This window comes from Pezoporus flaviventris, unplaced genomic scaffold (genome assembly GCF_033815535.1).
Source record: "Pezoporus flaviventris isolate CSIRO_AGI_PZ_B2104156 unplaced genomic scaffold, CSIRO_AGI_Pfla_v1 ptg000213l, whole genome shotgun sequence".
NCBI lineage: Eukaryota > Metazoa > Chordata > Aves > Psittaciformes > Psittacidae > Pezoporus > Pezoporus flaviventris.
The window spans coordinates 15,776,004-15,803,288 of NW_026892761.1; the positions used below are offsets into that span (position 1 = coordinate 15,776,004).

The 27,285-nt window shown below is 50.1% G+C and overlaps 1 protein-coding gene across 3 annotated transcripts in view; it reads right to left on the reverse strand.

Moving 5' to 3' along the window:
- The window catches only part of PPP1R16B (protein phosphatase 1 regulatory subunit 16B), a 54,870-nt gene that overhangs the window by 26,251 nt on the left and 1,334 nt on the right, over positions 1-27,285 (reverse strand). Inside the window, exons 1-2 of one of the 3 annotated variants that reach the window (XM_061441474.1) lie at positions 23,848-24,227; positions 8,676-9,079 (exon numbers count right to left, since the gene is read on the reverse strand). In XM_061441474.1, coding sequence (XP_061297458.1) covers positions 8,676-8,922 — 247 coding nt within the window. In that variant the 5' untranslated portion in view covers positions 8,923-9,079; positions 23,848-24,227. Of the gene's footprint in view, positions 1-8,675; positions 9,080-10,538; positions 10,780-23,847; positions 24,228-27,285 lie in introns of those variants that run through there. The other 2 variants (XM_061441472.1, XM_061441473.1) reach the window with 2 other exon arrangements.

Consider the following 27,285-nt stretch of genomic DNA (forward strand, 5'->3'; position numbering starts at 1 on the left):
GCATACGGAGCACGAGAAACACAACAGAGCAACCAAAGCCTGTTTCCTACATGAGTAACCTTTACAGGCAGTCTCTACCTCACTTCCTGGGGAATCCAGAAGCCAAATTCAGCAATAAGCAGTTGCAAATTGCAGGGACCTCAGTGGAAACTGCATCTGCTTGCAAGTAGCTGCACATGGGCTCTTGTTCCCTGAATTCAAAGGAGCGCAGGTTGCTTGATTGCATCTTGGCTCTTGATTGCAAATGCATCAGCAGACAGAATTAAACAGTTAGCTTCCTGGCCTCGCAGCACGCTCTGAGTGACGGGCTGGAGGGTAGGCAGGGCTCAGAAGAGGTTTCTAACAGTTGGGCCAGAATCTGACTTTTTTGATTTCCTTTTATTTTCTGTCAGTCACTAACAGTGGGTGATGAGGTTCCTCAGAGCTCTGGCCAGGCTCCAGGGGAAAAACAAGCAGGGAAAGCGGATGTAAAAGCAGCTCTGCACTAGGTTATAAGGCACCACCTGAAGCAGCTGCCATAGCAACTGAGATTAAAGAAAGAATTAGAGCATTCTCCACAGAAGTAGGAAAACTCACAGTCAGTAAGTGTGAGGATGGGATGCAAAGAAAACAGGAAGATAAATATAAGCAAGTAGGAAAAATATGCAGAACTGAATGAGAAGCAGGGCCACTCACACAGGTAAATGTGCTTGTGCTGTGGACATGCCTATAAATACACTAAGATACCTAACTCCAGCCTCATTAGCAAGCATTTTAGTTACAGTTGATCCTGCCTTGGGGCAGGAGGTGGATTACATCCCAAGGCCCTCTCAACCTCTATTTTCCATGATTCTAGGAGGAAGAAATCTATACCAGCTGAACTGAGCTGGCCTAAATCCAGAAAGGCAGGAATTTAAATCAGGGAGGGAGGAAAAGATGTAATACGCTCTTCAAGTTCTCCCTGACCAGAAGTGGCAGAAAGCAAAGCCTGCAACCACAGTTCACAGCCAAATTCTCCCTGCCTGGAAACATGTTTTCAGCTGTGTCAGGGTAAAGCAGACAAGTGAGGTCTAGCTCTGCAGGAAGCTTCACCTCCAAAAATATTAATTTCCCCACCAAAATTCATTGCAAAGAAGAGTTATGTGCTCAGCTGCAGAGCTCTGACTTTGGGAGGAGGTTGGGTTTGGAATTCTGGGGTTTCTTTTTTGACAAAATACACCTGAAAACAGAATGATGCTGCAAAATGCCAGGTACCAGTAAGCCCTCACGAGTGATCAGGCTCGTGTTGTGCATCCTTTTGCCAGAATTGTATTAAATATCATAACACAGCACCACAGCAAGACAAAGCCTTGGCTATGGGAGGTCACAGCCAAGGTGGGAAGACACACAATATTTTACTCCAGGTTGCTACTGCTTATTACCCACAGGATACCAGAGTCTCCAACTGAGCTACTATTTATACTTTCTAGTTTCTCATTATTGGAGTGGGACAAAAAACATGGCTAATCGGAGCACAGGAAAAAGCACACACCTGGAGGGCAGCCAGGCAGGCAAGAAACATGGTGCCTGCAAGAAACCCCATGTCACAGCCCCTGAGCGAGGAGCTGGTGGGGCTGTAGCATCAGAATCTCTGCTCTGGAGCCAGGCTGAGATAGCTGGGCTGGGTCAGCCTGGACAAGAGAAGGCTCCTCAAGGGGAGACCTGAGAGCAGCTCCAGTGCCTGAAGGGGCTGCAGGAAAGCTGGAGAGGGGCTTTGGACAAGGGCCTGTAGGGACAGGCCAAGGGGAATGGCTTTAACCTGCCAGAGGGGAGACTGAGATGAGCTCTTAGGCAGAAGCTCTTCCCTGGGAGGGTGCTGAGGCGCTGGCACAGGGTGCCCAGAGAAGCTGTGGCTGCCCCATCCCTGGCAGTGTTCAAGGCCAGGTTGGACACAGGGTCTTGGAGCAAGCTGCTCTGGTGGAAGGGGTCCCTGCCCATGGCAGGAGTTGGAACTGGATGAGCTTTAAGGTCCCTTCTAACCCAAACCAGTCTGGGATTCTATGATCAGCCCTTCCATGGCATTACCCTAGCAAGCAGGCAGTCAGGCGCAGTGCTTTTTGTGCTTGATCCAACCCATACCTATCTCCACACTCACATGCCTTGGTCCCCTTCATGCAGATGGCAGGCATTGATGCCACTGGAACACCACAAAGACAGCCAAGCTGGGAAGTTACTGGCTAGAAAAAGCTACCAGTAAGCATTATCAGGTTCGGACTGGGAAGTTCTAGCTTTGACATTTGGCAGCCTGTAGTTATCAGAAAATAAGCAGCCATATAATGCTGCCTCCACACCCTTGGAAGCAGAGCAGCCAGGCCAGGGAAGGGAAAGGTTAAACACCTTGGTTGTATGCAGGAACATCTCCTGGCTGAATTAAGGTTCTGTTGATAATCTGCCCTTGGCTGACCATATCCTGACGTTCCCGGTGAAGGCAGCAATTGTGTCCTGAGCTCTCCCTGCTGTGATTTGGCCCGGCAGGGTTTGTAGAGCAGATGGTGACCTTACATATCCTACCTGCTGCACCTTGCACACACAACCCTAAGAGTTCCAGCCTTTGCTCCCCATTGCACAGACATCATTTCAAAAGGAAATACTCCTTACTCACCAAGGAGCAGCCACTGAAAATATTAACAAACCAAAAAAAAAAAAAGCTCCATTTGCATTTAGCTTCCAAAGTTTCCCCTCCTGAGCACATTGCAGCCACATTTTGGAAGCCAACTAAGTTACTTAAGCCTCTTCCAGTAAAAAAGAAAATCTATGATTGGCAACAGTCATTGGCCAATTCCTGTTTGATTTTAAAGCACCTTGAGTCCAAACAGACTGTCTTTACTGGAGGGACAAGTCATTGAATGCAATATTTATGCGCTCTTGTAATGCTACTACAAGGAACATAAGAAGCATTTTCAGTGGTATCAGAACCAGTGGAAGCTGGTACATGTGTAAGAGCCAGAAACTGAAGCAATGTGAAACCAACCCAGTTGCATCTCACACACACTGAGAACGCATGCTCTGCCCAAACAAGGTGCACACAGAGAGATGTGCCCATGGAGGTGTGGGCTGCTGCTTAAGTTTTGATCAAAATAGTTCCAGGCAGGATCCCCACATCACCATTTCTCAGCAAGGACATTCGTGTACACGTTTTCTAGCCTTGTTTTAGTCAAGGAAAGCAACTGCTGACTGTGTGGGGCATGAAGGGAGACTGCTTGCACTATGACACTTGCTGGGAGTCGAGAAACTCAAAAGGTGCACAATTTCTAGTCTGGAATAAGTCTGTTTCTCAACTCACACATTTTGAAACAGCAAGCAGCAATGCTTAGTGCATGTGGCAGCCAGTGCCCAAGAACAGACACCTCGAAAGGGATTATGAAGACACTTAGCAGAGACCAAAGCTCTTCTACAGCAGCTGGTGTCACACTTTATAAACCACATTCTGAAGTTCAGGAATGTGTTTTATCTCATTTTGTTATTTAATTTATTTTTTTAAGTATTTCTGATCAAACTTTTTTGATTAAAGAAAGTGTTTGAAAAAGAATGTTTGGTTTGGGGAGGGCAAGGGCCTCATCCCAGGTAAACCCAAGATGGACTTTCAGCATTAATTTTCAAACAGAAATCTTGGCATTTCAAGCTCTTACAGAAATGGGAATAATCATCCCACAGGACTGAAATCCCACTATGCCAGGAAAAAAAAAAAAGAAAAGAAAAAGATCATTTACTTGTTATGACAACAGAGAAAGTTGCATTTTCAATATCGCTCGTGTTCCCAGATGCCAGCTAGTTAGTGCCATATGCAAGCAACCCCAGGTTGGCATCGTCTCCAGATTGCATGAAAAAGCCAAGTTAAATGTGGCCAAATATGTGAATCTGCTTTTGGAAAACATACCAACCCCCATTAACAAAATTAGCAAGATCCATCATTGCCAAGGGCTCCCACATCCAGCTTTCCAAGGACCACAGCCTTCATTTCCACACCTATGGAGTTTAAAGCTCAAGAAGCACCCTTGTTATTGAACTGAAACTTTTCGTTTCTGATTCAAGGCATTCCCCAAACACCCAGATAAACTCAGGCTACTCACAAGACAGAGAAAAAGTTTGGGTCCCCCCCCCGAGCCCTTCAAAGGGCACCAAAGCCAGGAGAAAAATCTCAGACAGAAAATCTCTCTATACACTTGCTCATAGATTTGGACATAGGAACCCCATGTAAAAAGCTTCAGGAGACTAATAATGTGGGTGGAAAATTAAAGCACCTCATAAAAGGTTTTTAGTAACAAGGGAACAGATCACATCACCTTGTAAAGGTTAAAGACAGCAATTTATAGACACTAATTAGGGCCTCTTTTTAAAGTGCCTTTCCAAATGACAAGGTTGGGTTTATTCCAGAAGGGTGCAAAGGGAGCACGGAAGGAGGTGCCTGGGGATGGCTCCTAAAAGGCTTACCATGCTCATCATTACCGCAAATGTACAGTACACTTAAGGGTCTGCAAGAAGTGAAACATGGGGCTGTACTGCTATGAACAAGCTGTGCAATGCTTGTAACCCTCCCCAGGAAATCCTCCCCATGCCAGTGCAGAACACAGCCAGCCCCAAGCTTGAGCCTGCTGCTCTGCTAACGGGGCCCATTCTGCTGGATGCCAAGTCCAAGGCCAAACCCAAGTCTTCATTCACGTTCTGATCACCACCCCAAACGACCAGCGTGTACACAGTTAAACTGCTGCAGAAATGCTGCTTTATGCAATGCTCTGGCACTGAGAGTTTTGCAGGATGAAGTGCCAGAAGGTGGGAGCTGAAGGACTTTGCAGCGATGCTTCCCAGAGCCACGGCTGGGAGGAAGCAACTCTCACCTAAGAGCAGGAGAAACCAGGGCACTTCCAGTGCTGCTGAAGGTGAACCAGTCCTTCAGGGGCTTTATTTCACTGTTGGCTAGCAGAAGGGAACGCAGTTCACCCACCAGCCAACACCAGCACCACCAGCTTCTGCAGGCAGCAAATCACACAACAGCAGATCGTAGCTTCTGCCTGAGAGCTCATCTCAGTCTCCCCTCGGGCAGGTTAAAGCCATTCCCCGTGGCCTGCCCCTACAGGCCCTTGTCCAAAGCCCCTCTCCAGGTTTGTTGTTAAACCCCTTTAGGTCTTGGAAGGCTGTTACAAGGTCTCCCTGGAGCCACACGTCTGTACTGGCAGCCACTTTACCCACCTCTGGGATGTCAATGTATGAAACACCAATTCCTTTTCCCCTGCTCTGGAGCTGCTTTTACAGGAGCTCAGTGATGCAGAAAGACCTGGACACGACAGCTCTGCAGCCACCAAGGCTGCTTTTGGGGCCGCCATGCTTCCAGGGAACAGCCTCCTCACCATGGTTTCAGTCCTTGCAGGACAGCTTGAAGGGCCACAGCCTTCATCAGCTCTCACAGCTCCTTTGCAAAACCACCCGCCCACATTCCTGCTCTGGGGGGTTGGACTGGAAGGGTCCTTCTGACTCTAATGGTTCTGTGATACTCTCCAGGATCTCTTGCCTTCACTCCTGCTTTGCCACCATGCTGAGAAACAGCGTGTTCTGCGACACACCAGTCACCCACGGACAAGGGCCAGGTTGGACACAGGGGCTTGGAGCAAGCTGCTCTAGTGGAAGGTGTCCCTGCCCGTGGCAGGGGTTGGAGCTGGGTGAGCTTTAAGGTCCCTTCAACACAAACCAAGGTGGAATTCAAAGAAACCTGCATTTCTTATACGGGAAAGATGCCCTCTCCCTCAAGGCTGTCACGTTTGCCACAGGCTCGGTGGGAAGCTGGAGTGGCCCAGCACAGTGCCTGTGCCATTGATGGCAGAAGGAAATGGGGGCTGGGATAGCTCTGGGTGCACAGGAGCTGCTCTTTCAATAGCATCTTGGCAAGGCACGGGCAAAGGACAGTGAAGTGAGGATGTCCAGGTCCTGAGGGACACAGGGCTGCTTCCTGGAGGGCAGGGCAGGGTTGTGCAGCAGGGACTCCATCTCACAGGGCTCAACCCACTGCCTCCATCAGGAGGTTACATCACAGCACAAGACACCTCCTGGACAAAGAGCCAACCCACTAACTAACTTCATTGTCTCTTCCTCAGCTTCATTGCAGACCCCCTCTGCCACTGCAGGAGGGACAGAGTTCCAATTAAACAGACAAGTACACACTCACACAGGATGGAAACACAGAGCCGCAGCGGAGACACGTGCCCGCTGCACCCCCAGCTCTCCAGCCTGCCTCACGCCAACTCCTCAACTTCTTCATCATTTATACTTCACCTCCCCCTCCACTTCCCACACCCAAGAAAAGATGATTCATCCACCAAAACAATTACCTGGGACCTCCAAGAGCCCACAGATTCCCCCACTTTGGCCTCACGCACTGGATAAGGAATATTCCCAGTCTGGGATCTTTGTTTGGCTCTGTCCCCTCCTCCCCTTCACACTGGTTCCACGGCACAGGGGGGATGGAGCAGGGACAGAAACTGGTCACACACTCTTTGTAAATGACCACAAAACAAATCAAATTTAAAAATGTAAGGCATCTGAAAAACCCAGCTCCAGACTCCTGCCCTCCCCACTGTGTGGAGAGGTTGATTTTGCACCAACAGGGAAGTGCCTTTATCACATTTAGTGTAACCAGCATCACTTCGAAGAACAGCTGATGGTTAAAGCCAGCTACATGGGCTTGCCTATGGAAAGAGGTCAAGTGTGAGCAGCAGGTCAAGGGAGGGGATCTGGATGAGCTTTAGGGTCCCTTCCAACACAAACCATCCCGTGATTCTGCCATTACAGTACCAAGAGACCTGCAGCAACAGATTTTGCCTTACAGGAAGAAAGGAATGAAGCTGTGAGCTGAAAGCTCAGCTCTTGCATGCCCAACAGCCAAGTGTCCGTGTCCACACGTGATGCAAGACCGTTGTCCACAAGACCTCTGACACCAGTCCATTAGCACACCAGCCCTGCTCACTGTCACCAGCGTGCACAGCCAACCTCCTCCAGTGCCATGTTTGCACACACCTCTGCCATTTGTGCATCTCTCACAAAATACAAAAGACAGACAATGAAGGAGCTTCCCTGCTTCCAAACTGTCCAGATCCAGAGCCAGAAAGCACAGAAAGCAAAAGTACATGGTCGGGCCTCTCAAAAACCCATGGCCCCATCACACCCTCCAGCCCAAGCACTGAGCAGGGGCAACATCACCACATGAAGAGGATGAAACACTTGTTATCCACTCCAATGCTGTGAGCTGTCATTTACAGGCAAGCAGCTGGGTACCAAACCCAAAGCCATACCCTGCCAAGTATCTACCAGCACAGGCAGAGTTGGAACAAGTCCTAAATCTGTCATCTCAGGCAACATTTACAGACACAATTTCACAGTAGGGCTCTCGGGGGCTTCGCTGCCGGAGCTCTCCTAGAGGACTACAACAGCTCAGAATACAGGTTCACTGGAGCAAAGAGCCGGAAACAACTGTTAAACCTTTATAGCAAGGAAGAGACAAATAAAACGCTGCAATTTCCAGGACATTACCCCAGGTCTGCTCTCTCAGAAAGGCTACAAATGCACCAAAACCATGGACGTGCAGCAGGGTTTGTCAAACACACTGCCCAGGCCATCAGTGTCCACCACCACAGTGCTCCAGTCCCAAACTGCTGCCAACACGCACACAAGGACAGGTTACAGTGCACAAAAGGCCTTCTCAGAAACAGGGACATGACTTTGGGGAGATTCCTCACAAGAAAAGACAAGGTTCTTGCCTTCCATCCACCTATCAGGGAACTATATAGTGCTTCCTGCAAAAGATGCTGGAAACTAGAGCAACATTCCCCACCAGAGATGCAGCTCAACTGGCCACATTTCCTTGGCATCTCCCTTGTCTCCACCATGGCAAAGGATCAGGTAGATCACACTGATAATAGCACCTGGCAGAGCAGCAGCCCCAAAGGCTGCTCCCAATGTCCTCTAAGAAAGACTTTACTTCTCTGCAAAGAAGTAAGCTCCAGCTCCCCAGCACTTACAGGCTTCCCCCACACTTTGCTGAGGTTAATGGAGATCAACTTCTAGACTTTCTTCCCTTCCTCACTTCAGATTTTGAAGCAAAAGCAAAGCACTTTGATGCACTTTGAAGTGGTGCAATTAAACCAAATTGTGAACAATTTGCAGTTCTCTTCTATAGGAAGCATTAAGCAAATCTGTGCTATTTTGAATGAGGAGGGAAAAATCATACATCCCTGTAGCTCTCATTCCACCCCCCCAAGCAGGGAAGCTGAAGAGATTTACACTGACATGTAAAACTCTGTGACAGACTTCCATAAAAACCACTAAAAGAGGCACACCCAGAAGGCAAAGAAATGTTTCACACCTTCTGTAAGCAGAAAGTGTGAAAGGAAAGATGAAAGCTGCCTCCTCTTCCCCAAAACCTCGGTCATAACCCCTGCCCTATCCTGGCATTCATGTGCCCACTCCTGATGTCAACCTAGGTAATGCTGGTGTCACACAGTGTTTTGAGCACTGCACAGCTATATCAGAGATGGCAACACTCTAGAGACCAACAGCACGTCAAGGGTAGTCCAGTGCACGGATGCCAATGCAGATGCCTCTGAACACCAGAGCACAACACAAACCTCACACATAGCCAAACAAAGCAATTCCAGACACAAGTGTCATACCTTCCTCCAAGTCGTTCCTCAGAGAAGCCTCCAGCAGAGCAACGCTGGCTTCAAACGACACTTTCTTTCGGTTAACAGCATTCCTCTTCTTCTCATGCTTCCGCTTCTTATGCTGCATCTCCTTCTCATACTGTGCCCACTTCTTCAGCTGCTGAGCCCTCCGCTTCTGCGCTGCCCGGAGCCTTTCCAGCGTGGGCATCTTATCCAGCAGCTGCAGCTCTGTCAGGAGGTCCACATGGGCATCCATGGCTTCTGCTAAGAGAGGGAGCAGGGCGAAGGATGTCCCAGTGGGAAACGATGCTCACCGCAAGCCTTCTGGATCGCAGCTGCCCGCTGCTATACCATCATCCTGGGGTCAGGCAGGGAAAGGCCCATCACAGTGACCAGTGTAATGTGCTGGAAACCTGGAACAAGGAGGAAGGCATGAGGCATCAACTCATCATCCCCTGCGAGGAGCAACCAAGACCAGCCTGCTGGAACACCGACAGGCAGCACCTACCAGCTGAAAAGGCAGCTCATGTAACTGCACTTTAACTGCTTGAATTGAGCAGCAATACAGAGAGCAGAGGGGACCAAGGCTGCAGTGGCAGAGCCCAGAGCAGACACAGGCACAAGATGGGGCCATCCCAGCACAAATAACCCAGAAGGAAGAGGCTGCAGATAAATGGGGATCCTGGCGCACCAAGGCCTAGCAGGTTTTCCCACAGGAGTTCTACCCACCAGGAGTATCGCCTGTGCTCTTCTACACCTGCCACTCGAGCAGCTTGCTCCAAGCCCCTGTGTCCAACCTGGCCTTGAACACTGCCAGGGATGGGGCAGCCACAGCTTCTCTGGGCACCCTGTGCCAGCGCCTCAGCACCCTCACAGGGAAGAGCTTCTGCCTCAGAGCTCATCTCAGTCTCCCCTCGGGCAGGTTCAAGCCATTCCCCTTGGCCTGTCCCTACAGGCCCTTGTCCCAAGCCCCTCTCCAGCTTTCCTGCAGCCCCTTCAGGCACTGGAGCTGCTCTCAGGTCTCCCCTTCAGGAGCCTTCTCTTGTCCAGGCTGACCCAGCCCAGCTCTCTCAGCCTGGCTCCAGAGCAGAGCTGCCCCAGCCCTCGCAGCATCTCGGTGGCCTCCTCTGGACTCGCTCCAACAGCCCCTTCTCACCCCAGCCAAGGGCAGACGGACAGCACATAGCTCTCAGGGAGGCATTACTAACACTTAAACCACCTCAAATACTTACAAACATAGGGGCTTGCGTTCATTTCTCTCTTCCTTCAGGTTTGTTATTTACGAAATGCCAGCTCATTCTGGCTCCACTGTACAGACTCCATAAGTGCATCAACAAGAGCAGCTAAATCACAGCCCCAGACTCTCTGTGACCAAAACACCAGAGACCTCTGAGCAGCACTATTCACAGAGCCATCAACTGGGTGACCCATGGGCAGCATCCTCTGCTGCACAGGAGGAGGAAACATGCCCCAGATTTAAGAAGCAGCAAGGAAAGGTGCATTTGAAGTGAAGCAATATCATGAGCAAATTGTATGAGTCCTTTCCAAATTGACCTGCACAAAGCAGGCTGAATGGCCAGGTGAGCATGCCTGTGAGCTGAACTGTAAATAACCATGTAAGAAAATAGAGATGTTATGGTTCAGGCAGCTTGAAGGAAGGGAAGGGGGGGAAGAGAGACCATGGAGAGCTTAAATATTCACAAGCACCTGAGAAAGCACCAACAGGGCAGCTGAAGCCATTACTTTGTCAACTATCCTGCCCCAAAGGGGAGGAAGAAACAGTCTCTCAAGCAGTGAATACAAAGCGTCTATGGGTAAAATAGCAGCAGAAGAGGGGTAGCTAGAACAAGATGAGAGACATGGTGAGGATACAGACCTTACTCCACCCAGGAAAAGCCACCATTCATCCCTTTTCAGAGGGGGAAGCAGCCCAGTCAGAGAGGCTTTACCCTGGGGAGCTGCAGGGAAATGTCCATGCCATGCAGCACATCCACCACGTCCCAGTAAATTCACAAGGTTGAGACATCCACTCCTTGCAAACACCACTACAGACCTTTCACAGTGGTTTGACCTTACCTATAAATATCCCAGCTGACTGACAGCAAGACACACCATTTCCTCTGGAGATAATTGGTTTGAGAATTGAAAACAAACAAACTCAGCCAGAGCACACACAGGCAGGTCTGAGCAGTCTCTTTATCCAGTAAGTTACAGAATCCTAGAATCAACCAGGCTGGAAAAGACCTTTAAGATCCAACCGTTCCCCAGCACTGCCAAGGGCACCACTAACCCATGGCACCTTGGGCCTTGTCTCCACGCTGTGTGAACACTTACAGGGACGGTGACTGCAGCCCTGCCCTGGGCAGCCTGTTCCAATGCCTGAGCACCCTCTGGGGCAGGAATTGTTCCTCAGCTCCATCTAAACCTGCCCTGGTGCAGCTTGAGGCCGGTTCCTCTTGTCCCATCCCTTGTTCCTTGGGAGCAGAGCCCAGCCCCTCCTGGCTCCATCCTCCTGTCAAGTTACTATAAAGAGCAAGAAGGTAAATAGAAGGCCAAGGGCAGCTTCAGCAGCACCTCTAAGCCATGTTTTGAGGGTTTCAGGATAAACTCGAATAAAAAACCACAACAACTGTGTTCCATCCCATAAGAACTTAAGATTGCTAAAAAAAAAAAAAAAAAAAAAATGCTTTATGCTTTAGTTCCTCATAGCAACAAACCCAAATCCTTGCAAAGCTTTTTATAAGAGAGATACTAACCTAGAAATCAAACACTTGCTTGAGATGGAAAATACCAGCTCATGACTGGGAATGTCAGGACACAAGGAAAGTGTTCCAGGGCTGCTCCATGGCACGAGAGCCCCGCACAGCTCTGCCTGCCCACAGGGATTCACGGCAGCCCCCAGACACCCTGCCCACACGAGCAGTGGAAACGTAGCTTTCCAAAACACTTTCCTTTTGGGGCAGGCACGGTTTCCAAGCACAAGCACTTGGCTGGAAAGTTCTTCAGCACCCCCGTGAGCTCTGCCCCTCGCAGGCATTCCTGGGGAGGTATCTGCCTTGGCGATCTCCGCTCCAGTAACACAGGCTGCAGATCTGAAGCCCTGTTCACAATACCTCGAAGGAGGGGAGATAAGGGCAGGAAATGCCTCTCAGCATAAAACATGCGGCACTCCCACCCTGCTCCTTTTCCAGGCCACTTCTGCCATTGTTTGCTGAAAGATGAACAAATATTTTCCAAAACACACCTGAAGCAGAAACAAGGACCTACTTCTGCAGGGCTAGGTTTTCCTAATAGCAAAGAAACCTTATTTCAGCATTTCCTTGTTTATTCAAAAAAGGCTGGAGTATTTCTTGGTGGTATTAGGACTGCACCTTACAAAGAGCAACAGGACATTGATTTATAAAGAAAGGAGAAGTGTGGCTTGTTCTGCTTGCCGGTGTTTCAGCTTTCCTGCACACACCTTGTCCTCTAGCAGCTCTTCTGCTCTCACACCAGAACAAAAGGGAGATTCCAGTGGCCTACAGAGGGGAATAACCTGGAGAGATCAGCAGACACCAAGAGATTTCTGAAGTACCAGCCCCCAGCGTCTCGTCAGCCCAAGCAGCAATTGGATCTCTAATGGATCAGAGAGTTCACCCTGCAGAAGACACCGCTCAGCTTCTTCCAGACTGAGGTACAAATCCCTTCACCATCCATGGGCCCCAGAGCCTCAGAGAGGCTTTGGCTCCATCACTCCAGCTGCCTGTTTCCAGGGACCTAGTTTCTTCCTGTACCAAACAAATGGCACATTGACTTCGTACGGCACAAACTGGTGGGTGTAACTATAGCCTAGTTTCAGGCCCCAGCATTCGTTCACCTGCAGAGCGACACAGAAGCTGGCTGCGTCGCTGTGTGGGTGCCTGTGGTTTGCAAGGCATCACATTTTGGTTTCTGCTTTATTCAAAGGCAGGGGAGGGAAGAAAAGCGATGTTTCTCATGTGTGACAGCCACGTTTCCATGAGCTCAGCGGATCCGAGCTGCCATGCCGCGCACATCCTGCCAGGCTCACGCAGCCCCGAGGCGACAACGGACCATGCCTTCAGGGGTCAAGAGGGAGGCCAGATGCTCACAACTGTATTGTGCTTGTGCCATCGCCACCCTCTGGATGCTGTGGCAGAGCAAGACCCACTCCAACCATGTCAAAGATCAGCCCCTACAAAAGGCATGCAAGGGAAGGCAAGCACCTTAGTATGAGATTCATCTCACTGAGCTCAAGAGGACTTTCGGGGCACTGGTTACTCACTTGCAGTACAAGAAGAGATGGCAACGCTGCGAAGTGAGAGTTTACCAAGCCAGTGGTTGCTACAAGCTCCTCACCACCAGCCCTGCCTGGAGCAGTCCTTCAGCTCCTCTGCACATACTTCTCTCCATGTGGCATTTAGAGGCTGGCATTTGCCTCCCACAAAGGAGAAAACCGAGTGCACTCATCTTTGTGTTCCAGCATGCACTCAGAGCTGCCTCCCTTGACCTTCCTACAAAGCTTTCAACTTGCAGACACTTCGCCATAACATTGCCAAGGTTGGAGCTGGATCCATGAAAACAGCCACACTGCTGAGGGATGCTGGGGAGACTCCTCATCTCCCCATCAGACAATGAAGCTGGAGCAAAGACCTCCCATCTCCCCAGGGCACTACTTAAAACACAGCATGACACTGAAGCAGAACACAAACACTTCAAGAGCCCTTCACTTAAGTGTCATAAATTGATTTTGGTTTTATTCCACTTAAGAATGAATACAAACCATGGAAGAGCAACCCTTGAATGAGACACCTTGAAATGAAATAGTTTAGCAACTCAACAATTCTTTTGGGTCATGCATCTTTCAAACAAAGATACAATTCAAGATCCAGATACGTGAGCAGGCACTTCTGAAGTCAAGGAAATTGTTCCTACTCACTGGATTGCTTGTGGGAAGGCACCTGCAGGATTGGGCCCAGCCAATTAGGTGAAGCATCTGCCTTCACAGCATAAAGTCAAGTGAGTGGCACAAAGAGCAACACCCCAAGCTAATTTTCTCTCACTGGAGTAGTTCGAAGCCAAGAATGAAAGCCTACAGCAAGGATAGGAGCACATAAGCAGCCTGCAGAAGAGGTGGCTGCCCCATTTATTTGTTTCACCAAGAGTCAACTCCTGCCCCATGGCATGGTGAGGACCTGCTAGATTTACCCCTTCTGATTCCTACGAGGGCAAAGGCCAACCTGTTCTATTCCTGCCCCATGACATGCTAGCTGACAGCCCACTGCAGCCTTTTGCTGAACCCATCCTCCAGGCTTCTCTGTCTGGCGTCACATCCAGGATTGTCACTGGTGACACAAAGCAGCCAAAGACCCATGTTCTGCGTGGTTGTTTCTGCTGTTGGCCAGAATCACCCGGACGTCTGGAGGAAGCAGCAGAACAGCTCTTCACTGCTTGATCCCCCATGAATGGAAGAGCTCAGTGGCAGCTCAGCAGCCATCACACTGTCCGGAGACAGCCAGAAAGCCAGCGAGAGGAGGAGGTGACAGAAGGAGTGGCAGGCACGAGCAACAGGGAAAGGCCGGCACAGGAGTTCAACTGTTCCCCAACAGAGAACAAGGTAGAGGACACAGGGGGGCTGCTCAAAGCATGGATGTGCCATGGGGCTGGTCATGCACAAAGAACTGAGGTCCATCCCCTCCCTCCCTGCAGCCAGACCAAGGCTGAGAAGGGCAGCAGTGTCCCCTCGCCCTCCCGAGAGGAACACACTCCAAGTCATTCCCCGACCCATATCCCGGCTGAGCACATAACAGTGCTGGCTCTGCCAAGGCACTCCCCACGCTCACAAGCTGCTCCCTGCAGCATCCTGCAATAACTTTGGGAAGACGGGAAGCCAAAGCTGCCCTCTGACCTGTGGTGAGAAGAGCCAGCCCTGCTCTGGAGTCAGAGTTCTGGGGTTTGTAGGTGTTTTGGTTTGGGCTGTTTGTGCCCAAGAGGGTCTTTCATGCCAAGACAACTATAGCCCAGAACCAGGGTTTCCTTCCTTACTACAACTGCTCCTCTCATCTCCTGCCTTGTGGAAAAACATTTCACTAGAGCATTGCCCATAAGGACACTGCATCCAGCCCTACCACCCAACTACCCAAACTGTTACAGCCTTATATACCCACAGCAGGAGACTCAGCCACTGGGTCTTCCAAATGAAGAGAGACAGTCAGGTACCAACAGCAACCATACAGTAGACTGTGAAGGGGAGTTCAACTCACAAGAGGCATACCTGCCCCTCTGAGGAATAATGGTCCCAAAACACTTGTTTTCACCTGCAGTGCTCCAGGACAGCCATGTTTCCTACAGAGCCCAGGGAAGGAGGATAGGATGCTCGAGGTGAGAGGCTGTAGGGGTGAGCACTTCAAAGCACTGCATTTCCAGCCTCCTGAGGGGTTTGCTTCTTTTTCTGAAATGGATTCCGTGATTCTCTAATATCACACGCTGCCAGACAGGTTGTGCCACATCCTCTGACTGGCAGCGGGCACTGACCATCATCTCCTCCAGAATGCCAGGGCTGGCAGCAAAGCTGAAGTGGGAAACTGGTAACACACACCCTGGGAGCACAGCCCAGGGCTGGGCACTAAACCACAGCCTGATAATACAGCTACACCACTACCTTCAAAATAATATGCAACAAACCCTCCCCCAGAGCTCAGGAGCATCCAGTGATGAACAGATGAATGCAGAACAGGGCCACCTGTCTGACTCCAGGCAGCAAACTACTGCAAGAGCTCCACTCCCACCTCAGGATTATTACTTGTAGTCCTGTGCTGCAGCCATGAGTGAAACTTTACTTGTCCCTTGGTGCGACTCTAACAGCTCTGACTGTTGCTTCTGGTAGCAAGTTCTTCTTGCACGCTGCATGCGATGCTCCCTGCACCATGCTGCAAGCCCCACAGCACCCACAGGTTAACCACATGGAGGAGTGAAAATGATCAGGACTGTCACTGCACGATTCAGTTGTGCTGGTATCTCAGAAGCAAACAGCTCCTTCCCTCACTCAGGGCTTCTGCAGCATTTCAAGCAGCAGATGCTCAGCGCTGCCAGATGAATGGTTCCTCCTGAAGGAACGAAGAGGAAAGTGTCAGGAACCATCACTTTCATGAAAAAAAGAAAAATAAGATATTTCAGCCAAGAGCCCTGAGGGGCTCCTTCAGTCTGCCTGTGGAGCTGGTGAGGAGGGGCAGGGCAAGAAAGATCTCATCAGAAATCAGGAGTTTCAGGAGAGATTCTTGGCTTTCCCACAGGTTTCATGCATGCAAAGTAAGGAACCTCATCTATGCCCCAATTACCTTCTTGAAGTGAAGATACTGTTTCACCTGTCTGCAGCAAAGGAAGTTTCAGTGTTTCACTGTCACTTTGGTGCTGGAGGTGCATCGACATTCACTTGTGTTTCCAGCTTCATGGAAAGCTCAATATTTAAAGCTAAATTCGTCTCCAGAGAATTAAAAACATTTTGGCCTGGCTGCTTTATTTCTGATGATCTCTCCCTCCTCAATGAGCTCCTTCCCAGCAGTGGGAATTAAATACAAGCACAGGGAAAAAAGCAAAACAGGAAGGAAAAAAGCCCTCTCTTTGGAGCCAGTGCAGCAGCAGAACATGTGAAGTGCCTCATTCCGTCCTCCTCCCAACTGTCCCACTTGTAACAACACTGGCAGTTGTCTGAGGAAAGCTCCTCAGTATTTTCACTCTATATTTCCTGTAAACACCCCACACAGCACAATATACATTCTTTTTCCTATCAATATTTCAATGTGGGCTTCCTTGAGAAAAGACCTTCTGTGCCAAGCAGTCCTCCCCCTCATGAGCGTGCTAGAAACACGCTGCTCCTTCCAGTGGCACCTCAGTGACGAGCAGAACAGATCTGCTCATCACTGCTCCCCAGATACATATACCTCCTGTCAGAGAGCTGGGTCTTTGTTCAGTGGACACAGCCACCATGGCTTTGCTTCAGCAGGACACAAGCGCAGGCACAGACCACACACGTGATTTAGCAGCACACCTGGGCATTAAAACCACCCAAATGCAGCGCTTGCTTCCCTCCACATGGCTCCTGTGCAAAGCTGCTCCTTGAGCAAAACTCCCAGTGAGAGGCAGTGGGACTTACAGGCGTCTCAGAAAACCTTCATCTAGAAGCTCTGCAGAGGAAACTCTCTTCTATCCATCTGCCCCATGCGGTGCTGTTGAGGCTGCCACTGTTCTGCACAGAACTGTCCTTGCCCAGGTAGATTTTCAAATCCAGAAATTTCATGTGGATAGTTTTTATGTTCACTACAAGTTCCAGGTTTTTCCTCCCCATCCATTTTTCTTCACAGAATCCCAGACTGGTTTGGGTTGGAAGGGACCTTAAAGCTCCTCCAGCTCCAGCCCCTGCACGGGCAGGGACCCCTTCCACTAGAGCAGCTTGCTCCAAGCCCCTGTGTCCAACCTGGCCTTGAACACTGCCAGGGATGGGGCAGCCACAGCTTCTCTGGGCACCCTGTGCCAGCGCCTCAGCACCCTCACAGGGAAGAGCTTCTGCCTAAGAGCTCAGCTCAGTCTCCCCTCTGGCAGGTTAAAGCCATTCCCCTTGGCCTGTCCCTGCAGGCCCTTGTCCCAAGCCCCTCTCCAGCTTTCCTGCAGCCCCTTCAGGCACTGGAGCTGCTCTCAGGTCTCCCCTTCAGGAGCCTTCTCTTGTCCAGGCTGACCCAGCCCAGCTCTCTCAGCCTGGCTCCAGAGCAGAGCTGCTCCAGCCCTCGCAGCATCTCCGTGGCCTCCTCTGCCCTTGCTCCAACAGCTCCACATCCCTCTTGTGCAGCTGCCCCAGAGCTTCCCCAGAACCCTCCTGACCACAGGCTCCCGAGGCGCAGTGGCCAAGCTCCACTCTCTCTGGCTCTCCCTCCACATCGATGGGCACAGTAGGCTCTGCTGGCCCACAGGTTGAGGGGTAGCTCCGGGTGGGTGCTGGGTGCACCTTTGAGGGTACCCTGGAGTTGCAGCTCCCTTTTGCTTCACAAGGGTGAAGCGTTGGGTTTGCCTCCTGCTTTCTGGTCCACCAGTGAATCATTAAAACCAGATATCCTGGGCTCTTAGCCACTGCCTTGCTACTCAAGGCAGGCAGAGGAACACTGCAGTTACTTTGAACTTGAAAATCTAACTGCGATTTTGAAGTGAGTTAAAAAATCAGAAACTAAGTTGGGGCTCAATTTCAAAGTACACCCGAAAAGAAACCATCCCCTTCTAACCTAGTGCAATAGAGAAAACCATTCAACAGCCTGTACATCTGCAGGGAACACGCACTAATTGTACTCATTCATTCTTTCCACAGATGAGGACTGCACAAATGAAGCCACGAGCAGAACTCTCCCCTCTACTCCCCAGTGACTGCACCCGAGGCAGCACAGACACAGGCTTGAGGCAGCGCAGAGGACTGCAGAAAAGGCAATGCTTGAAGACCAGGAAATCTTAGTCCTTTGAGATTTCATTACATACCTCTCCCCTCTCCCCCTTTGCTCTCCTTAGCAGAAAAGCATCTGCTAACAAAATTTATCTCTAGCATCAGAGAAGCAGCGGGATTCCTGCCCTTAGGCAAAGAAAGACAGATCAGAACAGGATTTCTGTGCAAACACGAACTGAATCCCAACTTCCCTTGCATGAGAGCAGCCCCATCTTCTGTGTCAGGCAGTTAAATATTGAAGGAAAGGCATGCAGCAGTTCCAATTATGTGGAACAAAAATTAATTGAGGGCATAAGTCTCCGATTCAGCTTTCCATTTATTTTTTCCACAGCACATTATGTGTGAGCATGGCTTGTAATGCAGGCACCTGCAGGGAAAGCAGCCCAATCATCTGCAGCACTGATATTACCTCCTTTTCTTTGGTTTTGGTTTTTTTTTTTCCTGGTTAAAGATTCTGGGTTTTATCAACCCTGCAACACAAGATGTGTGGAGTCTTCCCCTTCCTGACATTTTAAACTACACATTTAGAGAAATATCACTTGAAAAACAACAAATTTCCCCCTAAAACAGGCTTTAAAATAAAACGGAGGCAAAAAAAAGCTAATTTCCAAGCGCACCACAAAAACACCATTGCAAGAGCCCACACCCTTCCCCTAAGATACAAATTAAAGCCCTGCTCGCCCGCACCCCAGTCTTTATAACAGAAATCCTTCCATTGTTTAAAGTCACTTACACACGTTATGGCCCATGGGAAAAGAAAAAAAATCCTGGGAACAGCCCTATTCTGGCACAGCACCGAGGCAGATAAGTGCCTGGATTTTCCATCTACAGCTTCTAGGCACCTCAGCAGTGCCAATACGGGATGTGTCAGCAGCAGGCCTTCTGCAGGCTCAGACTACCAGACCACAGACACGAATACCACATAGCCTGCTAGCACCAGGTGTTGGCCCCTGGCCACAGGACAGATGTCACCAGCCGGGCACAACCATCACCCAACCCAGAGCACCCAAGTGCCAGAGTCAAGCACACCAAACAGCCGCCACAGCACCAAGAGAGGTGTGGAGAGACTCATAAGAAGCACTGCTGGTAGAATGTTGTGGTGATTCATGGTGGGCTTGGATACAACTGGCAAGATTTGGAAGAGTTTGCTACACACCTCACAGGAGGAATATCGATTCTGTGGGAGATTTAAGAGAGGATCCTCTTCCCAACAATCTCATTTATCCTTTTTAAATAGCATTTGTAGTTAGTTATTGCTAAAAAAAAATGCTTTCAACTCTAATGCTTATGGGTACTCTTGAGCATATCCATAACCATTCCAACAATCCTCAAAAGATCTTTACCAAATAACACAAAAATATCCCCTCTAACCCATCCTGCATCCATCAAGAAGCCTGTATGTCTACTCAGGATGGTGTTGCCCACCTTCCTCTGCTGTGCAGGGACCAGTGGGGCTCCCACAGGCTCTGCTGGGACAGAGATTTGGGTGAGATTTGGGGGGAAAATTAATTAGCCGTGCTATGGTGCAGGACGCTTTGCTCCATATGGCTCAAACATCCAGATTTGTTTTCTAAGACACAGCCCTTATACCTTGGGGAAGCTTCCCATGACCCGGCCGCATGCGCTTGCAACTCAGAACCCCCCTCGTGTGCCATTCTTTCACCCCCAGAGTGTGAACAGCAGGTCGAGGGAGGGATTCTTCCCTGGGAGGGTGCTGAGGCGCTGGCACAGGGTGCCCAGAGAAGCTGTGGCTGCCCCATCCCTGGCAGTGTTCAAGGGCAGGCTGGACACAGGGGCTTGGAGCAAGCTGCTCCAGTGGAAGGGGTCCCTGCCCATGGCAGGGGTTGGAGCTGGATGAGCCTTAAGGTCCCTTCCAACACAAACCAGCCTGGGATACTATGACTGTTCCACTGCTAAACCATGCACATTTCACCCTTCCACTCCAAAGGGCTCATCCTCCTGTACACCTAGCATTTGTAGGTCAAAGTCCAGCATGTAAGAAAGGGGCTTTCCCTGAGGATGCTTATCCAACACTAAGAAACCTTCAGCACAGCAGGCCAGACTACCCTGCACGTGCCAACAATCAACATGGTACCATGGCTACAGGGTATCAGCATCAGCCCATTCACACAGCAGCAAAGATCAACACTACCAGATGCTGTTACTGCAGAGCAATCAAGACCATTTTCCTTGAAGCCTGGAGGAACATGGTAAGTGCATCTGCTAGAAAGTTCAGCCATAACACTTCAAGGGGACAAAGGCTTCTGAAAATGCAGATCAGCAGAAACCCCAGCCACAGGAAGCAGGCTGTGGCTGCCAGGGCTTGGCTGAGGAAAAGCATCTCCACCAACAGCCCCTTGCTTTCACCTCTGCCCAAGCACAGCTCCAAAGTAACTTGCCTTATGTTAGACAAGGGTCATCAGATTGAAACAACACGTTTTGCTAGCAAAATGCTAACAAAATATTAGCACAGCTCTCTGCAGTGCCAACATCGCCAATTTCAGTCTCAAATCAGACACTCAGAGCAGCTTGCCACTGCCTTGCTGGCAAGGCAGATTTTATGTTTCTAAAGTACCTTATTTTTAGGCACAGTTATCAACCTGCACATCACCATACATGCCCTACTTTCTGTGTTTTCTGTACCTACTCTTGCCCACAGTCAGAGATGGTACACTGCCTTGGCTTGCTGCTCTGACCATACAGTTGCTCTGAAATTCAGTTTCAAATATTTACCACTTCTCAGTTTGAAAAGATGATTCTGGATGCTGTAAGTTAACTTCACTATGACCATGGTACCAGAATTGCTGGTAATGCTCTCCTCCTCCTCAGTCTAGATCTTACTTTGCTTCTGCCATTTCTGGGATTACAAACACTAGGGCTTTGCTGCCACAGGCCAAGAAGAACCAAAGAGAACCTCATGATCCATGAGCACAAGGTTCAGCCATCCTTCTCTGCTGTCTTAATATGCAGCCATGCTGGGTGTGCAGACAGCCAGACCTGCCCAGGGCAGAGACTGTTTCCAAAGATACGGAGATTTAAGGGCCAGAACTCAGCTGGGAAGAATGGCTGCTCTTAAGGAAGACTTTCTGGCAGGCATCCTGAGCACAGGTGCACACCCTGCCACTCGGGATGTACCTCAGTTGAGTATTTGGTCCGAGATGCAGTTTTAATTGGATAGCAGAAAAATCAGTGTTCTGGCAATGAAAATGCAGGTCAGGTAGCAGGGGCATCTTAAAAGGCAGAGATCTGATCTGGGCATGAAGATGGTGGAGATGGCCCTTCTGTATGTCAGATCCACAGCACAGCTCCCACCAGCTGCTCTGGTGGGTTAAGGAATTCAGCAAGCAAAGCCTACCTAGTACAAAGCCCCTCTTAATTTAACACACCAGATGAGCTCTTGCTCAAGACCTCACTAATAAAAAGCCAAGTCCTACACAAATTCCCAAATCTAGGCTTAGTGCCTTACAGTAGAGAAAACAATGGTGTGTATTAGCAGACACTTCAGAGCCAGCATGGGGCTCACACCTTCCTTGGTCTTTATCCTCTGATGGGTATCTACCTTTGAGCTGCTGAGCACTTGCAGCAGAATTTGTGCCTGTGAAGTGCTGCCAACATCCAGCATTGCCACTGTAGAGCAATGCCTCATACTTGGGGTTTTCCCATACAGATCATTAGAGATGCCATGACTACACCGTAATGGCCATGGAGCAGTTGGGACAAAAATCAAGGGAACTGGCATAGATGAGTGAAGCTGTGCATTTCCAGCCTTCCCTCCTAGGCTGTTCCCTTTCTCCCCTTCAAAAATACCCAACCTGCAACTCCTGCACCCTCCAGCTCAAGGGCAAAGCATCGAGATGTGGCTGAGAAGCCCCTCAGCTATAGAGCAGAGACCAGAGCTGATGAGCAGACTCACAAGGAAAGTCTCTTGGTAACGCAGGGTGAGAGAAAAGGAGGAGAAAATTGCTGCCAGCTTGTTTGTGTGCACTTAAGGTGGCATTTCCAACCCTGTAATTGCTGCATAATGAATTTAGCAATGGAGTTCAAGAGCTATGATTCATTCAGGCCAAAAAACCATGAGTCAGCCCCTAAAGAATCATGAGATGTTAAAATTATATACATTGAACTTGAGCTTGTCAAATCCGAAGGAGCAGCGTAACAGCAGAGTGCCTCAGCACAACCCAAAACACTGTGCAAACATCCCCCTCCTCCTCCCAGCCCAGGCAGGACAAGAGCAGCCCAGCCACAGCACATTGTCTGCAGCTGCCACCTGTGCCCAGCTCAGGTCGTTGGCTCCAGCTCACATAAAGGCACCTGATGCTGTCTCTCACCCAGAGCTCACACTGTCTCACACAGAAAGGGAGTAAGGTCCCATCCAGCCTAAGATCTTTGTGCAACCCTGCATGGTCCTCAGGGGAGATGAGCACTCGGGATGCTCATGCCACTGTGCAGGACCAGCACAGAAGCCATACAGAGGAGGTGAGCAGATGTGGCTGTGGAAAGCTCCAGCCAGGGTGCTAGAGCAAACCAGGGAGGTGGGGGTGGGACAGGAGTGCAGATCTCTCCATGGGATGGAGCAAGAAACAGGGCAGATTTCCTACAGAAAAGGATGCAAGTGTCAAGGAGCGCGTGTGGATTGCCAGGAGGCAATGCAGAGAACACCTCAGGAAAAGTAAGATTTTTTTCCTGCCTCTGCTGGGTGATCTTGCTTAATTCATGCCCTGTATTCTGTGCTTACAGAGCTTGCATATAGGGAAAGTTATTTTGAAGTGAGATAGGGTGCGAATTCAAAGCAGAACAACTATTCTGGGTTAACTCCCCAGGTAACTTCTTATTCTAGAATGGCAGGATCTTTTCCTAGTTTAACTCACTTGAAAAATAGATTAGGCCAATGGTTCTCATCTGCAAAGCCCTGGCAGCTGGCCTGCTGCTTTGAGAGCATCTTTAATTAGAGCCTGGATACGGGGACATGGGGGCTGCAGGATGCCCACAGTCCAATCTGGAAACATATTAAGGTAACCCAGGAAAGAAACAACCGCCTGCCGGAGGGCTTGCATGGGCCCGGCTTGGGCAGGACCTGCTGCACAGCAGTTCTTCCTGCAGCAGGCACACGGGGACACACTTCGGTGGGGGGCAGCTCATGCAACATGCTCTGACAGCCATAAACGAAACAGTGCTTGTGAAACCCATGAGCTGCACTTTGCACCAACCAAATCCCTTCTCATAAAGCCATTTTTGTTTGAGGCTCATTTGAATTTACCATTTATCAAGCTTCCCTTTAGCCTCATTAATCACAACCTATCAAAGCTCTTTCAAATGCAAACACAGAGAAGTACCCGGCAACTGCACTTCTCCTTTATCCTTCTCCTGCTGGAATTATGGAAGGCTAAGGAGCAGGAACTGCCTCCTGCTTTTCAACTGCTTCCCCCGGGATGAAATCAGCTGACTATCCCGAAAAAAAACCACACTGATCTCTTTCCCTGCCAGCCAGCAACATACACGGGCAGCAAACATGTCGGGCAGGAGAAAAAGCATCCCTGGGAAAGTCGAGGGGAGGCAGAGAGGTGGCTCCCAGCAGCACGCGGATGCTGTCTCTGGAACCAGGGACAGCCAAGACACCTTTGGCAAAGGTTTGGCATTCCCTGCCCAGGCTTCTAGAGCCAGAAATCTCACAGCTCAGCTAATCCAGGTCAAACCATACACCACTTGTTTGCTTTGTCGGGGTATTAAGGCTCAGCCTTCCTCAAGCTATTCTTTTCTTTCCCTTGGTGCCTACATGGCTGCTAACCTCAGTACTGACACACGTCTGGAAGACCTGCAAGGAAAAGGTCCATTAGGAAAAATGGCATTACTCTGAAAGTAACACCAGCTCATGGAGGCGCTGAGGGGTGCTGACAAGTTCAGACCCGGTCCAGTATCACCAGTTCAAACTGATGAACCCTTTCCCACTTTGCCGTGAGACTGGGGGTGCACTGTTCATTCCTCTCACCTCCCAGAGTTCACCAGTTTTTTCCACTGCCATTCATCCATGCTCCTTGCCCTATCCAAGTGCAGGACTGGCCCCCGAAGTGGGAACTGTCCTGACTGCCAGGGGGAAGGTGCCAGCAGCCAGCGATTCACGTCCACTATTAACAGTCCCTCGAGCTGTGTCCCACCCTACGCCAGCTGCCGAGCAGGACCTGGCAGAGCAGTGGGCTTTGGCTTACTCAGAGCTGCAGTCTGCTCCTGGGTACTGTGGTTCTCCTGCACCTCCACCCCAGCCAGCAAAGCGCCAGGGCTCTGCTGTCCTTTCAGGAGTCCTAGAAGCAACCAGATTGGAAAACACCTCTAAGATGACCAAGTCCAACCGTTTCCAACTGCCAAGGCCACCACTGCCCCATGGCACTGAGGCCTCGTCTCCACAGTGTGTGAACACTTGCAGGGACAGTGACTCCAGCCCTGCCCTGGGCAGCCTGTTCCAACGCCTGAGCACCCTCTGGGGAAGGAATTGCTCTGAATACTCAGTGTAAACCTCTGCTGGCACAGCTTGAGCGTCACCATCAAAGAAAAATATTTTAAAATTTAGGATATATATATATAAAGAAAAACAACGTTGGACAGCAAGAAATGACAGTCCACAAAATAAAATGCCCTAAAACAAGACTTGGACAAGTGACACAGCTGGTGCCAACCAGCAGCAACACAGGCAGAACGGTGCTGTCAAGATGAATGAGCAAGGGGAGAGGAGATGAGGAGAGGCAAGGAGATTAATAGAAGACGACAGATTTCTAGTAAGATTGAGATAAGCCTCTTTAAACTTCGCTAACGGATGAGCCAGCCGGCAGGGCCGTCCCGGGAGGTGCTGTAACCTGACTAACAGCCTTGCACAGAGCCGCCAGCTGACCCCTTTCACACATCCCCACTCACTCCTGCGGCTCTTCCAGCAAGAAGAGCTGACAGCGCCGTGCCTGGATGCTTCTACATCAGCACCTGCCTGCCAGTACAGCCCTCCTTGCCAAGGAGCCACCAGCCCCAACTGCTTTCCACAGCAAGCAGGCAGCGTGGCCAGGCTGGCAGCGGGCACAGTGCACCCCGTCCTGTGCTGCTCCCCCGGCCAGCCACTCAGCAGCTCTGGCTGCCCACGCCGGGGCTAATCCTGACCCACGTTGCCAGCACCCAGCCACAAGCTGCCAGGCGCGTCTGAGGGGCACATCGCTCTGGAATAGGGCTTTGCTGAAGCACGGATGGGGATGGCAAGGTGATGAGCGGGGCCCCTGAACCACACTTCAGCCTCCTTAAATTCAGCTCTGCTGGGATCCCTGGCAGAGCCAAGTCCCCCAAAACCATTACACCCCAGTGAGCAGTTTCACATCCTGAGGAGGAGGAGAGGGTTATCCACGGAGGAGGGACAGCTTGGAATGTTACGATTTTTAAGATCCCCCCCCCCCTGCGCTCTGGGGAGACCCCCACTGCAGTCCCAGATCCAGCTCTGGGGCAACAGCGCAAGAGGGACATGGAGCTGACAGATCAAGTCTAGAGGAGGCCACGGAGCTGCTGCGAGGGCTGGAGCAGCTCTGCTCTGGAGCCAGGCTGAGAGAGCTGGGCTGGGGCAGCCTGGACAAGAGAAGGCTCCTCAAGGGGAGACCTTAGAGCAGCTCCAGTGCCTAAAGGGGCTGCAGGAAAGCTGGAGAGGGGCTTGGGACAAGGGATGTAGGGACAGGCCAAGGGGAATGGCTTTAACCTGCCAGAGGGGAGACTGAGATGAGCTCTTAGGCAGAAGCTCTTCCCTGGGAGGGTGCTGAGGCGCTGGCACAGGGTGCCCAGAGAAGCTGTGGCTGCCCCATCCCTGGCAGTGTTCAAGGGCAGGTTGGACACAGGGGCTTGGAGCAAGCTGCTCGAGTGGTAGGGGTCCCTGCCCGTGGCAGGGGTTGGAACTGGGTGAGCTTTAAGGACACTTCCAACCCAAACCAGGCTGGGATTACATCATTCTTGATTTCTTATACTTTCAGGAACAATACCTTCAAAACCCGATGGAGGTGGAGTGAATACCATGCACAAATATGACTGAGTTTAGTATGTCTCCTTTTCAGTGCCACAACAAAAGCCCCTAAGTGTCTGAAACTGGAGGTATCACTTGGGGCAGCAAAAGGTTTCAGAATGCCAGTTTGTTTGATATCAGGCAAGTTTTTCTTCTTAGGCAAATTGGCTGGTGATATAATTTGCCCACTAAGGTCACTGAATCATCACCTAGCAGTTTCAAAGGAGACAAGATGATCTGCAAGCCAGTTTTCCCCCTCCAGCCCTATGAGTGATTCGAAACGCAGTTAATGATAATGGCTCATAAGCATCTGGCAAAGGACTTGAGAGTGCAATGTGTTGCCCAAGAAGAGACTGACTTCTTTCACACCAACAAAACTAAGCCTGTGAAGAGATAGGACCTGATTTTGCTATCTCACTTTACAATGATTAAATACCCAAGAGCTCCCAAACTTGAGTCAGACATAGGTAAAAGCAAAAAGGAGAAGCAGATCCAAAACCACCTTAAGGAAGGTCACACTTTGCCACCAGTGAGCAAGAGGCCTTTTTAAGAATGGGGATAAGAAAGGAGCAACATCCCCAGAAGACTTAGCACGAGCCCTGTATTTTCCCGTTTATGTAAGATAAAATTCAGACATGCCCTCAGCCACAAAAGCTTCATTATTTGTCAATCTCAGGCTCTGTAACCAGTAAACACCGGTTGATGTTTTTCTTCTTACTGGATGAAACGTGCCTAGAGGCAACAGGCATTTTATAAATTATTAAACCAAGGGAAAATGAGGTTCCAGCAAAGTGGCTGCAGAAGCACCAAGGAGCTCGTACAATTGGTACCAGCAACTCACACAGAGTCATTTTTCATGCAACAACAGACTCAACAACAAGACATTGTTAGGAACAGGCAGCACAGACACGTGGTCTTGATGGCAAGAAGGCGACGCACTATCTCAGCATTTCATTCCATCCACCACAGATATCTGAAGTTCAACACTTTAAACCTGGGTTTTCTCATGAGATACACACATTTTCCAATCAGAAGGAAAACAAACCTCTTTGCCTTTTGGGGGGCTTTTTCCAACCTCATGAGACATCTCAAGACATGAAGTAAAACCCATAAAAATAATGTAATAA